General features: G+C 41.9%; 1 protein-coding gene across 2 annotated transcripts in view; it reads left to right on the top strand.

Moving 5' to 3' along the window:
- Positions 1–17,264, top strand: part of LOC109956547 (ADP-ribosylation factor-like protein 15) — a 107,237-nt gene that overhangs the window by 23,663 nt on the left and 66,310 nt on the right. For both annotated transcript variants that reach the window (XM_020593763.1, XM_020593762.1), the window contains exons 2-3: positions 14,029–14,173; positions 15,552–15,611. In XM_020593763.1, coding sequence (XP_020449419.1) covers positions 14,029–14,173; positions 15,552–15,611 — 205 coding nt within the window. The remainder of the gene's footprint in view (positions 1–14,028; positions 14,174–15,551; positions 15,612–17,264) is intronic.

The raw sequence follows: 17,264 nt of genomic DNA, 5'->3' as shown, positions 1-17,264 counted from the left end.
CGGTTACTTTGGTGCATTTAGGATACAGTATGATCTGGAATCGGTATCAACTGACTACAGGCACCATCTGTCTGGATAAAAGACACTGCCCTGACCTCGGAGGACATACTGTACTGTAGTAGTAGCGTAGAATTTCTCCAACCTTTGTCACTGTAGCACCTGCAAAATATTATTAAAATAATGTGGCCCACCTTGTTTGTATGATTTGGTGTGAGGAATTGTTTATTGTGTTAAAGAATCAAAGATCTCCCATTTTCGATGAGATTCTGTTTGCATTGAAAATCCTTTTCCATCTTTACCCTCCCAGCTCGTCAGTCTAATTTCTCGGCTACCGTACAGTGTATAAAAACTGATTTATTGCTCAGTTGGACCCTGTGAGGCGTGTTTTTTGTGTGTCTTAAAATGGCTGATCAGGAGGGGTTTTTCATTTAATAACAATGTTCATAAGCTTGAAACTTTCCCACACAAATTATGTTTGTTGTCATTAGATACATAGATGCTGTATGAGTATGGGCTATAACTGATGTAAGTGGGACAAGTACCCTCCCAGTCCACCCATCCTTTTTATGTCTATGGGATGGGGCGCCCCTCCACCCCCCTTGGTTCTTACACACTGGTTTCAGGGCCTTCAAAAGGGGGCCCCTCAAGCTTTGATCCTCTATATGGGTGCAGAAAAACATCTTTTTGCCCTACACTGTGCCCAAGAAGCCAAAGTTTTTCCGCTGCTCTATGTTAATGTGGCAAAGTTAATCGCCCTTTCCAATTATAAGATTTATATACCGTAAGGGCACCCGGTGGTACCCCTTCAGCCCCTCAGTTCTATGGCCCCCTTATCTACCCTGTGGATGTCCCATGGAGCAAAGGTGTCTTCTGTCTGTGAATGCAGCTGCCTTGCCACCACCTCAGCCTCTTGCTTTCTTTTACAAAAAGAGGATCGCATGAAAACAGTCCTGTGGGTGGGCCCCAAAATGCTGTTCCTCTCATTCTCTGCCTAATGTACTTTTCCAGTAAATGTCTTGAAGCACACAGTAGCTCCAAGGTAGACTCCAGACAGATAAATGTGTCGGGGAAAAAACACTGTGACCCCTCAGTCCCCTCCACAGTTCTAGTGGACCCACTGTTTTGTTTGTATTTCTCCTATCAATATCTTACCCATCAAACCCATTTCATTTTCTATGCCTCAGACTGACCTCCTTCAGTGCGGCTGATTTCATACTTTTCAAACTCATGCTCATTTATTCTTCACTCTTTTTCTTCCTTTTATTCCTTTGAGCCTGTTAACATTTCAATATTAATGGTTTGGAGGGTAATGAAGGTTATGAACTTTGTTGATGAGGGGACATTCTTAAGAAAAAGTTTAGTTATAAGGAAACACTGCTCACTGTTTCCAGTCTGCACTGTGGCCTACTGCTGCCCCCTCTGAAAGGGACAAAAATGGATCCTGTGAAGCATTGGCTGAATCCGCTTGAGGTTCTCCTCGGGTGAACTCTTGTCCTGCTAGCTGAAAGTTGGAACATGTTCTTTCCAATAAAAGGGTGGCAACTCAAAACCGCATGTATGTGTTAACTGTTTTTCAAACTTGTAGACAATGAACATGAAAAATTGCAGTGTTTTAGGTGCAACAGCATTTTTAGATTGAGTAAACATATCCTAATGTTTTATTGCAAACTTCAGAGAGAGATTTATGGATACTTAAAAGCATTTAAAAGGGCATATTTGTTAGTGGATAAAACTGCTTAAGCCTTAGTCTGACCCTGAGGTAATCGAATGAGTCAGTACCTGTCTTAGTTTGCAGAGGTGGCGTAAACTTGCTTTGACCTGACAAATGGCATCTTTTGTTCAGAATTGACAGGCATCATTCCTTATAATCAAGTAAACGTTGATAAACTAAGAAATATTAAAAGTGTTAAATTGCAGCCATGGAAACCTTCATTCACCTGTTTAAACAAAGGTCCAGTGGTTCATGTCTTTAGACTGTGTGTGTAGTTGCACGTTGCAGCTCTGGTACCAGAATAATTTTCAGTTGTTGGGGCAAGTTACAGGAGCAGGAGGTAAAGGTGCATGAGTGTGTACTGTAGGCCTAAATCAGTACATTTACTCTGGGAAATGTCAATATCAGTGCACATGTTTTGTCTAAATTTAACACTAAGAGTGTTGACTGTATCTGTGCACCTTTTAAAACAGGAGAAATATCAGACTCACTTACATATGCACAGCGGAGATATCGGCAAAATGGCAGTCAGACCTGCTAAATTGCATTTGCACTAGCAAAACCTGTGAAAATGTTTAATGGTTTAAGGAGGCCAATAAGCACTTTTTACCATCTAGCTTTCTCAGTATGTGATCTAATGATTTCAGCAGCTGTTTAGTGTGACTGCAACATGCTAGCATGTTGTATTTATTTACTGACAAACTTTGAAGGTTTTTGTTGTTCAAGAATGTTGACCATAGCTTCCACAGAAAACAAGGGTAACCTATTATTCTGTGAGTTGCCAGGAGTGATTCAGGAATATGATGTCATAGCATTATAAAAATAACTTGTTGTTGTTCAGGAAATATAAAGGCCAGTGCCTTTGTAATAGCTGTGTGAACAGTGCACTTTGTATATTTTGTGTGTCTTTATTTGTGTGCGTATGTGAATCATAGCAGTGGGCACTTACTGCCACATCCAGATGGTGCTACAAACAAACAGGTCTTTGCTGTAGGGCGTCTCAATAGGAACGTCTAGACTGGTCCCTGACCAGACAGATACAGCCTCCCATCAAATTAGCATTTGTCAGATTTATGGTAATGGTCTGCAACAGTCTTCCTGTCAGTGACATCAAGATTTACAGCATTGACACTCACCCCCACACCCCACTGCCACACACACATAAACACCATCCTTATTCTGAGCGCTCCCTTGATCCCACCTGCTCCTACAAATGCCCCTTGCCTGCCCAAGCCTCTTTCTCTTTCCATCCTTCTTTTCTTAGACCCAGCTCATTGGTACTGAGCAACTCTTGCCCACCACCAGGACTTGTCTATGCAACTAGGAGGAGAATTTGTGCAACTAGTTGTGTGTGTACAGTAGGGAGGTTAGGCAGAAGGTGGAGGGCATGGCATTCTCCCGTCTATGTTTCTAAAAGGATCACAACCCCAATAGAAGAAGAAGAAGAAGAGAGAAAAAAAGACCCACTTGGGGTGGCAAACCCACCCAGGCCCCTTCTGCCTCCTTAACAATGGGTTGTGTCAGGGTTTCCTGTTAATCCTCTGTGATGAAGCTTGAGTATTTTTAGGGTGAAGGGAGGGAGAAGGGTGATGTGGTGGTGCAAAGAAGCTGGGGGCTGTGAGGAGGTGCAGTTTAGGTTGGTCTACTTTGGGGGTGCCACAGAGATGCTAAGTGCTTGAGAGGCTAGATGTTCACTATTGGTGGTGGCGTATAGACTGAGTCCCGCGAGTATGGCTTAGTGTTGCCCCCTATTTTATGTCTGTGATTTTGACTGGTAACCTGATCCATGGGCCCTAGTGCTAGTGAGCCCAGTGGGAAAAGCTTCCGGGGAGACATCCCGTCCATTCTCAGCCCAAATGTTTTTCCAAGGCTGCCCCTCAGCCTTTGATCTGTCCTCTTCTCAGCCACGTAGGGTCACAAGGTACCATGACAGTCCAGACAGGAGAAAGCCAACACTGGAGTTGCTTGCTGAAATGGGGAAGACGAGGGGAGACGGGGGTAACAAGGAGGGGTCACTCCAGTTTGTTGTTCAGAAATCTTTCCCCTTGGATAGACCTGCATTGGTTGTCTCTAAAAGTGAACTTTATGACATTGGCATACCGGACACGCAGCATGTTCGCAGCATTTGAGAGATATTTAACTAAATGCATTTTGCTTGTTTCAAAAATTCTTTTTATTCAATATTTTTGAGTTTCTGATACTAGAAGATGCAAATTCAGTTACAGTAACTGAGTTACAGAAATGCATTGCGTTTCCCTCTGCTAATGTGTTCTAGCAGATAGCTGGGGGGCGCTCTAACTTCACTATACAGCTCTCTGCGTGTGCGCTCATATGTGTGTGATCCAGATCGTCTCCTTGCCCAGACACCTTAACATCAGGGCAATAGCGTTCAAGCTCTGAAATGAGGGCCAGACAGACTGAAGTGGGATGAATGAATTGGGTAGCAGGGGTGATAGAGTAGAGAGAGTGTGAGAGAGAGAGAGTGGCTCTTGCTTCAGAATAAGGGGATGATATGCCTGCAAAACAGTGACAGCCATATCGGCTTTAAAACAGGACCTCCCCTACACACACAGGTACACAAGCATAATGGGCTGCAGGTTGTTTTGTCAATTTAAGTAAGACACAGTCTACTTCACCACACAGGATGTAGAACTGGTGCAGACGGGGTCATCTTATTATTGCTGCATATCTGTCAGTTCAGTCCAGTGTGTGATATTGCGTTTTAAGCAGTTAAAGTCAACAGTCAAGAGAACACTGGAACCTTTCGGCGATACGCCTCACTCCCATTCCTTGCACACCTACAAACCCCATTTCCAGAAAAGTTGGGACATTTACCCAAATGCAGTAAAAGCTCAAATCTGTGATTTGTTAATTCGCTTGAACATTTATTTAACTGACAAAAGCGCAAAGAAAAGGTTTTCATTGTTTTCACTGACCAACTTAATTGCATTTTCTAAAGAGCAACACATTTAGAATGATGCCTCCAACACACTCAAATTTGGGTCAGAGGCATGTTTACCACTGTGTTACATCACCTTTCATTTTAATTACACTTTTTAATCATTTGGGAACCAAGGATACTAATTGTTGCAGTTTTGTAAGTGGAATATTGGCCCATTCTTGCTGGATGCAAGACGTCAACTGCTCAACAGTCTGTGGTCATCGTCGTCTGATTCTCCTCTTCATGATGTGCCATACATTTTGAATAGCAGACAGATCTGGACTGCAGGCAGGCCAGTCAATCACACACACTCTGTATCTATGAAGCCACACTGTTGTAGCATGTGCAATATGAGGCCTGGCATTGTCCTACTGAAATATCCACAGACTTCTCAGGAAAAGACGTTGCCTTGGTGGGAGTGTATGTTTCTCTAAAATCCCAAAATACACCTCTGCATTGACCCATGCCATGGGCACTGATGCACCCCAATATCATCACAGATGCTGGCTTTTGCACTTTTTTTGCTGATAACAGTCTGGTCTTTTTCATCTTTGGCACAGAAAACCCAATGGCCGTTTCTCCTGGAAATAAGTTGAAATGTGGACTCGTCTGACCACTGAACACATTTCTACTTTTTCTTGGTGCATCTGAGATGACCTCGGGCCCAGAGAACTCAGTGGCCTTTCTGCACTGAATTGCTGTATGGCTTCCTCCTTACATAATAGTTTCAGGTTGCATTTCTGGATGCAGCGTCAGACTGTATTAAGTGACAACGGTGTTCCAAAGTCCTCCTGAGCCCATGTGGCTATCTATATTCATCACAGTAGCATGACAGTTTTTCATACCTACCAATGCCTCCTGAGGGCGCGAAGATCTCCCACATTCAACAGTGGTTTTTGCCCTTAGCCTTTATGCACTGAGATGTCCCTGGATTCCATGGATTTTTTTTCAATACAATATTATGTACTGTAGATGGTGAAAGACCTGAATTGTTTGCAATCGTACACTTTGAAATATTCATTTTGAAGTGATTGACAATTCTCCTATGTCGTTTAGTACAAGGTGGTGAGTCATGGCCCATCCTTGATTGCAAAGACTCAGCCTTTGGTGGATGCTCCTTTCATACCCAACCATGATGCCCTTTCCTGTTGCTAAATAACCTGCTAATTTTGGAATCTTGTATAACAGTGTTACTGGAATATTCTATAAACTTTTGTCTTATTTAGCCTCTGTCCCAACTTTTGTGTGTTGCAGGCATCAAATTCTAAATTTATATTTACAAAATGCAATTAAGTTGTTCAGTGAAAACACTGAACACCTTGTCTTTCTAGTTTGTGGGTTAAATAAAGGTTCGAGTGAATTAACAAATCACAGATTTTAGTTTTTATTACATTTTGGAAAATGTCCTAACTTTTCTGGAAATGGGGTTTGTAGATATGCATTGTCAAGGCACGGAATGGGAGTGACACGTATCCCCCAAATGTTCCAGTGTACCCTTTCAGTGTGTGTGTGGGTGTGTGTTTGCACAGGGATCTATTTCTGATGCGGGGGTAATGAATGGCACCTGTTTAGTGTCCTTAGTTGGCCATCATTTTTTGAAGTGCAGTAAATCTTGTATTTCATCACCCGCTCCTCCAGCTGAAATCATGTCACAGTGCTCAGTGCCAAATCTACTTTTTGTTTGTTTTATCTTGCAGTTAGGGTTTTAAGAAACCAGTCAATCATGTCTGTAGTGCCAAGCATTGTGCCCCTGGCACCATCTTGCCCTGCACCCTCAGGGAGGAGAATGTATATGTGTTATGTTATGAGGTAGAATAAAGGATTGTGAGGTGTGGCGGGAACCCAGGACTGAAGTTGTCTGTGGTTGGCGCGGTAACAACTAAGCATGGGAAGAGTCTAGCGAGCAGCCTTGTGTGTCTAGCATGTCTCTCTCACCCCTTAACGAGAATGGCATGCAGCGCTCCCCACACATCCCCTTCCCTCACTGTACTGAACCACTCTGTGTCCCACTGTGCACCCCCCATCTAGCTTCAAAGCTGCAAATAACAACAACTGAAGGGGGGAGAAGATGAATGAGGATGAATGAATGTGCCCCTTCTATCCCCCCCTTACCCACACACCTCCCCTGCTCTCCTGCTCCCCTCTACCCTCTCTTCCATTCGTGACCGACTGCCTTCCTGCATGCTCTCCTCCACTCCCGCACTCTGCTTACCCCTGCTTTTGCAGGCCTGTGTTATGACTGTGGTCGGTGTGTATTACACACATATCTGTTAGCGCTGCTCCCTTGTCGGGACACCCATATAAAGGGCTGTCATTTCTAAAGGTCAGGAGTGAGCTCTGCACACAAGTGTTGTCCCGACACTTGATCTAGAAAAAATAAAAACTGCTTGTTTGCCTGTCCATGTCCCGTCTGTCTACAGTGGCTGTGACTCCCAGAGGCCAGTGTCTCGGATGTCCTTTCCCTTTTCTCTTCCTCCTCTCTTCTTTCCTTTGCTAGCTGAACTGTTGTCAGGAAATCAAGCTTGTGTACATTAGTAGTCAAGGAGGAAGTCAGGGTTTGCTTTTTGTGAGCTTAGCTATTGGAAATGCCTAGAGGTAAATGTGATACCGCAGTTTTAACAGGCATTATTAGAGTCATTAGCACCATGGGTGGACCGAGTGCAAACAGTTCAAGCATATCAGTTGATGTGCAAACTGCCTTTCGAGAGTAAGTGTGCTGTTCCACAGGTGTGTTGAGCAAGGACATGAACATCTGTGTTGGTTTTTATTTTAAGTGCACATGGTTTGTGTGTCTGAGGCTTATGCTAAACAAAGTGTACTTGTGAATTAGGCTATGACAGCCTGGCAACAGACTTCCTTTAGCCAGCCATAGTTTCCAGATTAAGAACTACTTTTTTGCCAAAGTGAGAAATTTGGTCAAGATCCAGTTCAGGTGACTCAATCATCAAGCATTTGCTCCCTATAAATCAGAGCTCTATAATTATTTTCTTTTTCATGCAGGAGTCTTGGTGAACTCTCTGAGTGGATTGTTTTCAACAAGATGTTGATCCTGTATGATTTTGTTCATGTTTTATGTGCCTGCTGTTGGAGATTTCCATTGATGCCAATGAGAGGAGCCAGTCATTGGTTATTAATAATAATCGATGTTCTCAATATTCCAATAATGTTTTTCCTTTTGCTAAATTACCTTTGCAGGCCATACTTTGTGACATGCCAAGCATTGTGTGTTTTGATTGCTTCCTCCACTTCAAACTATTTCACATTGTTTTGTATGGCCGCACCATTAGTTACAAATTCTCTCAGCACAGTTTATACATTTCTCTCCCATCATTCAGTCTAATATAGGGGGGCGGCTGTGGTTCAGGAGGTAGAGCACGCTGTCTCCTAATTGGAAGATTAGTGGTTCAGTTCCCAGCTTGTCCAGTCCACATGTCGAAGTGTCCTTGAGCAAGACACTGAACCCCCATTTACTCTTGGTGATGTCACCAGTGTGTGAGTGCTTGAGAGTGCAAATGGGTGAATGGCCAAAAAGTGTGAAAGCACTTTGAGTGTGCTGCAATGCAGAGAAAAGCACTATACCGGTATAAGACCATATATTTTTTTAAACAAATTTGTAATAAATCACTGCTGAAGTGTCCATGGAGGTAAATCTTTGCACTTTCTACTATATCTTTGTGAAATGTCATTGATGTTATCTATCAAAGACGTTGTGTGTAATAAGTGTGGAATTTGTTAACTGTGGATAATGCTAGTCAAACATCTGGATAAACACAATACTGTGTAATGATCCTCATGATCCAGAGCGGCTGTTAACCTTTCCTGGATAAGACATTAGATTAATTATTCTCTGTGGTTGTCCTGAGTATTTCAGCAACAGCAGTAGTTGATTTTCCACATCTGTTTTGATGTTTTAGCACTGTGCAGAAATAGTACTTGTTCTATTACTAGTAGAATTTATATGTATGTTCCTAAGCAGAAAAAAAATCAAAATAAATGTACATGCAGCACATCATTTTTGCAGGTTGGGACGATCAAAATGCCCAACAGGATTGTTTGTAGGCCATATGCTGCCCGTATCCTTTGACATCCGCAGTTTTTAGTAGTTGTGCAGCTGAATCAAAGAGAATGTAGTCCAAAGACAGTGTAATCTTGTTGTGGTGTCTCAGTTTGGAACATGCATTTATGCCTCTGCCCATTTTCCTTCCCTGTGGTGTCTCGACAGCAGCCAGAGAGTATGAGAGTGAAACCTGAACTAGTCTGCTGTGGTGGTAGCGGCTTCCCTCTAACCCATGTTTATTACCTCTAAAAATACCAAGTGGTTTTCTAAAAGGAACCTGGCTCCTGTTCTGTCCAACTACGTCAGGTGAATTTGCAACGTGATGACTTATGACTCACTGTCAAAAGAGTTTTCCTTAGAAATGTTCAACTCCAACTGAACCCCTCCCCTTTTTGTGGCTGAATTTCTGTGCCTTGATCTTTTTGCTTTTATGTACTGTCCAAATATCCACAAATATGCCACATGTGAATAGTATGCCAGTCAACAGATGCTCCACGATAGTGTTTGTTAGGCTGCATGCTGTGCATGTGGTATGACTTCGACAACTGCTTGAAGGAAAACACTGGAGAAAGGTAGCTGCACTGATTGTTTCCTTTCATGCCCCTTTTAAATTCTGAATATGGACACTGCCATCATTTACATGAGACTGTTAAGTTCAGCATTTGTAGTTATGAAGCTGCCCTATCCTTACACAGCCACTGGTAGTGTCTTCAGCTTCTGTTCTTGTTAGCTCTGGTCCACTGCCAGGAGGCCCAGTTATGTGCCCATTAAATGTCTTGACGTCTTTTTCAAACTGGAGGCCGAGGGGAAGTTTTGTTTTATTCTTTCTGCATGCATCTTTTAAGGAGACAGTTAATCTGGAGAACTGCAACCTGGCTATGTCTTTAGCAATATTTATATTCACCAGTGTTTCTCATTTACGTAAAGCCTAGCTAATCAGCTTTCACAACAACAGTGAGGTAATGTCTCGACAGGTCTTTGAAGAGGCACAATTAAAACATGTCCAATTCTAAAAGAGGTTTCAAATCAATAGAGTCTAGGAATGGCAGACTTGTTATGGAAAGTGTTTTGGCAAGGAGCTGCAAGGTTTTATTTGTTTTTCTTAAAGATTGGACCCCTTTTAGTGCACATTTGGATAAATAGTAGTTTAATAGTAGCCTTAATAAACAAGGAAGTATGGGTGATAAGCCTCCATGGGTGTATGATTTTCTGTGTGACAGGACATGTGAGAATATTTTTATAGGGTATCAGTTAACTTCCACAATGTGTGAATATACAGTAAATGACTCCAGCAACATTTGTGGAACTGTTTATGCCACATTAAAGTTCCAGTTTATTTTCAGCTGTTTCATCTGGACATCTTGGTGATTTATGGGGGTAGTCATCATAAGACAGTCTCATTTGCAGTCTCAGTGACACAGCACTCTGACTCTCAGTTCACTAAGTGTGTGGATGACAGGGGAGGGGCGGGTCACGAGGTAAGAAAAGCCCTTTGGACATATTTATTTTTCTCTCGTGAGCCTTTTGACCAAACTCTCCTCGTCAATCTTGTGCTGTCAAAGAGGGCCAGAGGTGGGAGCTCCTGTCTCTCTCTCAAAGAGGCCACTGTGTACATGAGGACCCCAGGTTTAGGGGCCCAGATGCTCCTTTGGTAACTGTTGTGAAACCTGCACTGTACATGGAGGTAAACTGTTAAATGGGTAATTGAGGGGATATGCAAACCATTAACCCATATTTTTAACATGTCGTTTTGACTTGGGCGGTTCCCCAAAAATATGAAAATAGCAAAGGTTATTCCACTGTATAAATCTGGTGATAAGCACAACTTCACAAATTATAGACCGGTTTCTCTGTTGTCACAATTTTCAAAAATTCTGGAAAAACTCTTTAGTAACAGATTAGATACATTTATTGACAAACATAAAATCCTTTCTGATTGCCAGTATGGTTTTAGGTTGAACCGATCAGCATCGTTGGCCATTACCGACCTGATGGAGGACATTACAAGTGCTATGGATGAGAAGAAATACACGATAGGAATATTTATTGACCTAAAAAAAGCATTTGACACAATCAATCATGAATTATTAATGGACAAGTTAGAAAAATATGGGATCAGAGGAATGGTTCTGAGATGGATTAGAAGTTATTTGACACAGAGGCGTCAATTTGTGAAGTTGGGTGAATACCAATCGAGTGAGCTGGATATTGTATGTGGAGTGCCTCAGGGTTCTGTTTTGGGACCTAAATTATTTATACTATACATTAATGATATATGTAAGGTTTCTGAAATTGTCAAAGTGGTTTTGTTTGCTGATGACACTACCATATGGGCAGCAAAAACATTTTGTATACTCTCTAACAGCCTGTTTCCTTGATGTTGATCTGGCACCATGTTCAGTGACCCTTAACATAATTACAGGTTTAAGTGAGTCTCAAATTTAGCCCCACACAGATTTTCCCCACTAGAAATTTGAACCAGGTTAACCTGGTAACAGACCTGTTTGTTCAGCCTGGTCACGCCCTTAACCACAGGATTTAGCCTGTCAGGAACCAAATGCCAATGGTTAAGACAGGTAACGTTGACGATGCCACTGACTAACAGGGGAGCCCAGAGGAGTTTGTCTTGATTGTTTAGGCATCAGTGTAGGCAATACTATTGCTGCTAAGTCATACTCATGTATTTATTTATAAGGGAATAGTTTGACATTTTTGGAAATATACCTGTTTGCTTTCTTTTCAGGACTTATGAAAATCAATACCACTGTCACATAGCTGGGCAGACTGTGAATTTCAGACTGTTAACAATTTGGACATTACTTAATCTCGTACATTGAGGTAACTCACACCTCATGATTTAGTCAGCTTTTCTACATGGCCAGAACCTGCAGCATTTATGTTCACACAGTATGGACTAAGCGGTCCCAACATGGCTGCTTGCACTGAATGTTAAGCACAGAACCCCCGGTAGCTTTTGTCCATTGACAATTACAACAAGGTTTATTCACCCAAGATGGCTGTGTCCCAAAAAAAGCAAAATGGCAGCATTACTGCTCAGTTCTAATATGAAAGTAAATGGAAGATGCAGACAATCTGGTGTTTGCTCTGCATTCAAGTTGTTATAATTTTTTTAGTATATTACTTGTGTGGTGTAGAAGATAATTATTTATGTAGAGATACTGCTTGCAAACCAATGATGGTAAGATGATGTCATGGGGTAGGACTGGATAAGTCTGACTTCTTCCTACTCCATTCAAGCATGTACTAGGTATAAGCAAATTGATATTGGATTAGCATTTGTTGGATATGTGTAAAATTATATGTGTTGGTATATCAACTGTCTTTACATGCTTGAAAGAATAAATAAATAAATAAAAAAAGGTGCTGTGAGTTGTCCAGTCTTTCTGCTCCCATAACACCAATGAGGCAGCCACCTTTTTTGCTATGTAATAATATTATAATGATGTGAATTAATAGCATCCAACTGATAGCAACTTACTCCAGTTCTTCTGTCTCTCCTTATCTTAACCCCTTGCTTTTTCTAAAAGATCAGCTGTCAGCTTGGAGGACTGACAGCTGAAGGCCAGATTCCACCTTCTACAGAAATGTTTACATGTAGCTTCAGGGAAAGTAGGTCGGAGGTAGATGCAGCAGCAAGGGGAGAAGAGAGCAAGAAAGAGAATAGAATGACCTCATCAAACCAGGTTTTTACATGTGCTCCCCCATCTGACATGCGTGTGTTTCTGATCTTACCGTTTTTCTGGAAGAGGAGAATGTTTCCTGTTTAAGCAGACTGATGGGTTCACCAAGGAGTCGAGGGGTCGGGGGGGTCGGGTTGCCCAGCCGACGTCTGGTTCTATTGAAGCAGATTCCCCACATCTCCATCAAACAGCAGCTCTGTTTTGGCATGGCTCTGAAAACTGACCCTGGTGGTCACTTATGTCGGGGGGTCTGTGGTAGAATTGAGGCTGTTTTCCGCTTTCTTGTTCCCCTCCAGTTTGAAAGAAGCAGTGGCTATATCTCATAGTAAGCATGGCTAGTCTTAAGAAAAGTTGTTGTTCAGTTTGGATCAGTAATCTCAAGACAAGGAGTCAGCTACAGTTAGTTTTGATCGAATCTTTTGATATGGGATATTTGTTTATTCTCTCATTTGCTTATATCATCTTCTCCCCACTGACATACTTTTTAATGGCATGCTCAAGCATTCCTATAGAATGTGTGCGCAAATGTGCAGCATCTTATGTACACTTTCTTTCCCCTTCTAAATCTTTGATTGAACAGAGTAGCAGTGTGTTGAACAGGGTCGTCCCCTGGCATGAGCTCTAAGCAAGTTTATGGTGATGTTCTTCTACCTGTAATGTGATCTAGTAGATGGGAGACAGTGACTGTGTGTGTGTGTGTGTGTTTTTCCTGCTTTGTCCAGACTGGTTCCTGTCTTGCTAATAAAAGAGATCTCTTTTTTAGTGTTGGATACTGATCTCTCCACAGACGTTTAAAGATCACATTCACGGTTCACGCTGCATTTTCCCCTTAAGGTCTCACAGCAGGCCCTTGGTCCCAGGCTGTGATTCATGGAGTGACAAGTCTGCCTCTGGTTGCCATAAGGGCCCAATCAGACAGGGTCCACACACACACACACAGACGCTGCAGACAACAGTGCTTAAACGCATGCATCTGCCACTCCTATTTCACTTTCACGTCTTTTTTTTCATGTAGGCTTTTACTAAGTAGCGACCAGACCACTAGGCTAATGATATCAACAAAGGCTAACTAGAGTCAGGATTTAGCAATTTTGGTGTCCGATCATTGTAACACGATCGGCGTTGTCCGTTAGAGCTACCTTTGACTTATAAAACCACTCAGACCTTCTGAGCTTGACAAGAAGCCCCTGCTAATGTGAGCCATGCTTTGCGAAGAAGTTCGAGGTTTAGTCTATAATGTGAACTTGAGCTGATATTATACTTCAGGTAACAACAGCATTTCTCATTTGTTGAATGTAGAAAAACATACTCCCAAGAATCTGACTAGCACTTTGTGTAGCAGTGTCATTTTTCTGAAGTAAATGAATTGTAACAAACGACTGAATTGAATCAAAATCAAATGAAGCAATCAGTATCACTATTACATCAAATCAAACAAGTAAAACAGTTTGTGTTTTTCTTCTTTGTCATTGTCATTTTTTTCCTTTCTGGTGGAACATGGTTGCTTCTCTTGCACAAACTGAATCTGAAAGTGTTTCATAAACTAGACCCATTTGTGACATGTAATGGGTTTTACTGTTGCATCAGGAGGCTGTAATGTTTATTTGTTTCATTTCAGTGTTTCCGGGCGCTGTGCTGTAAAGGACCCCCAGCGCCAAGACCAGAGTATGATGTGGTGTGCATTGGCCTGACAGGTGCTGGAAAGACCAGCCTGCTCTCACGGCTCTGTAGTGAGGGCAGCGACGGCGTCATTCCTACAACAGGTATGTTCACATAACTTGTGGCTCAGCGGCAATGAGGGGCTTTTTTCAGAGTAAAAATGTGTAAACACAAGCATGTAACCTCCACAGATATACACATCACACATTTTTTTTGCAAGCTAGCCAAGCTTCTGAAATGCCATGTTGTCCTTCGGATTAGAATCACAGTTAGATGAACACTGCCCAGCTATTACTGCTCGCCAATAGGGGGAAGCATGTCTTCAGTATGTCTTTCAGAGCCCCAGCGCTCTTGCCAGAAACACTCTGCTGTATCTTTCTAGCTAAAACTCAGCTTCTTTCTTCTTGTCAAGTGGGAGGCTGGTGTTAAGTATGTCCAGAAGAGGAGGCTTTAGGGTTAGGACATCATGCGCCTGATAGTCAACACTCTGCTCTTCATATACACAGTGCCATCCCTCAAGGACACTGACGTTCCTCTTTCCTCTCCTGGCTTTGTCAGCAGTCAGCTTTGAGCTTTTGCAGAAATCCCATTTCAGATTTAGCCATTGTTCACTTTCACCAGCAGAAGCTAAATATAAAATAATGCCCCACTGGGCTGCCTGTCACTGCTGGTGTGTGCATTTCTGTGACAGGGTGGTTCAGTGGAGGGAACACCTGTATTTCCTACCACCAAGTAGGCCTTCATAGATTAAATATGTCAATTAGCAGAGAAATCTTTTAGTAAATTTCTCTGCTCTCGGCACTGGCTGCATCGTCTACAGAGGGAAGATCATGAAGCACAAGTTGAGGGAAGTCTCCTGTGGCTCCCTTCTCTTCCTGTGTCATCGTTTGTTGTAACGTGCTTAAAATCCATATTTAGGAGTTTGTGTAAATGTGAAGAAAGTCATCGTCGGTAGTCTCCCGCCTCTCCTTCTCTTTGTGAAGATTACCAGGAAAGGAACTCCCATCAAGACAACCTAGTTTAATTTGAACAACATTAAATCACCTCCTTCAGTTGTTTTCTTTTGCATGTCCCATCATAAGCAACCGAAGAAACAAACCACATAATACATGGTAGCACTTTAGTTCAGTCCTCCACTGGCATAGAACAAAACAATGTGTTTAGCTTTCCTTGTTTTTTACTAACCCAGACCACACAAAGTGTTATTTTCTTTTGTTTTTGCAACACAATATGTTGACAATCATCTTTGTGTTCACCAGCTGTTGCTTTGGAAAAGGTACACCAAATATCCTGGGGAGACTAAATGATAAAATGGATTTTTTAAGTCAGATTTTGTTAGCCATTTTCTCACAGTTGAAAAGCGTTCCAGCCAACATTCCTAAAAGTTGACTCTCATCGCTCCTAACATGTGCTATACACACACTCACACAAACACAATTTCTTTGTCATCACAGTTATGGATTTTCATTTTTCCCCTCCCAGGTTTCAGCATCAAAGCAGTGCCATTTCCAAATGCCATCCTGAACGTAAAAGAACTTGGAGGTAAGCAATGTATGCCCTGCCATAGCCTGAAAAGGCTGCAGAATTTCATTTGACTAGTTGCTCTATTGCCACATGAAACCCACAATGGGCTGCAGCCCATACTAACTTCAGTAGCTATCATAGGGTCTTGAATTGGAAAACTGCATTAAAAACTCTATACCAAAACAACAACCAACTTTTTAAAGCTGTTCTTTGCAACTTATCATATTAGAATACATATATAACGGCCGTTTTAGTGATGTGTTTTACATAATGAATTAAAATCATATTATGTTAATTTATTTTAGCACTGCTAATATTAGTAAAGTAACAAACACCGTTTTGTTATGATTTACTTTTACTACACCCCCCCCCCTTCTCTCCATGTATGCGGATGAGGTGTTTTGACCTTCTAATAATAAATGAGCCGCTTTTGCTTAAAATCTCAAATCTAAATTACACAAATGTGCCGATTTACACTGTTTTCCTTTTTCATTATAAAACTTGTTCTACCATAATTTTGTTTCTCAACATTACCTGTTTATACAAACAGCTGTGTACACCAAGGATGCAAAAAGCATGTTTATTTTTACCTCCAGTAGAATCACACCTTTCTTGCACAGCCTGACATTTGTGTACAGACGTCAGACCTGTTAGTGTTTTTAGAAGTGGCTATACGGCCTGCATCCTGTTATTCCTGGAAATGCTTAGCAGTCGAGGAAACTGTTTAATAAGCACAGATGAGGGATGCTGAGGTGGAGGTACGTAAACAGACCAAATGCAACGCGAGGCCTCCAGTCCTTAAAGGGAGCCTTAAGAGAGGGATACATCAGTGCTGTTTCTTCTCCCACAGGCACCTTAGTGACACGGGAAAATGTATTGCTTTTTATAATTATAATAATTTGTTGTTTTTCTGTGCACTATAGGCACATGACAGGTGCAGTTCATATTTTAATGGCTCGCCCAACCTACCCTCCTAATAAGATGAAAAACATCCATGCACAGACATGCGAGCACGCACACACACACACACACACACACAAAGGCACCTAAGGACCACCAGCGAAGGTACTACCAAATTTGGACAGAGCACATTAGGGTTTTTTTCTAAAGAAGATTTTCTGGATTGGGTCAGAGCTACTCTGGTGGGACGTTATTGTGGTTGGAAAAACACTGTGGTCCCACAGATGACACGTTTGATTTAGAAGTTAGTATAGGCTGCAACCACAGCAAAGGATGACGAAATCTGTTCTCTTTTTCTTTTCACCTCCCTTGCCTGGACTCTTAATACCCTTTTTCTTTTCTTGTAAATACACTGAGCACTAGAAGTTGAGCAATTTATGGTGCCATCCGTTATGGATTGATTGTAGAGCGTGAAAGCAAGCACATGATGTTTTAGTGCCTCTAGTGACTACTTTTTATCTGGAACACAGTATTGGAGTTGGGTTTCTGCCTGAGGTGAAATACTGACATTCAGCCCTTTTGTTTGGCTGAGTGAAACCTTACATTTCTTGTTCCAAATGTAAATGATGTAAATGTAGAGTCAGGAGAGTTGATGTGCTTGCATAATATTCTACCAGTCAGTTTTTCATAATAGTGTTCTCAGATCGTTTTCTGATTAAAGCAGCCCCGTTCCGCACTGTTTGTAACTTACTCAACACTTCCCATTTGTGT

This window comes from Monopterus albus, unplaced genomic scaffold (genome assembly GCF_001952655.1).
Source record: "Monopterus albus unplaced genomic scaffold, M_albus_1.0 scaffold20.1, whole genome shotgun sequence".
Taxonomy (NCBI): Eukaryota; Metazoa; Chordata; class Actinopteri; order Synbranchiformes; family Synbranchidae; genus Monopterus; species Monopterus albus.
Note: the sequence above shows the minus strand (reverse complement) of the source record. Positions and strands in the feature narration are given on the sequence as shown.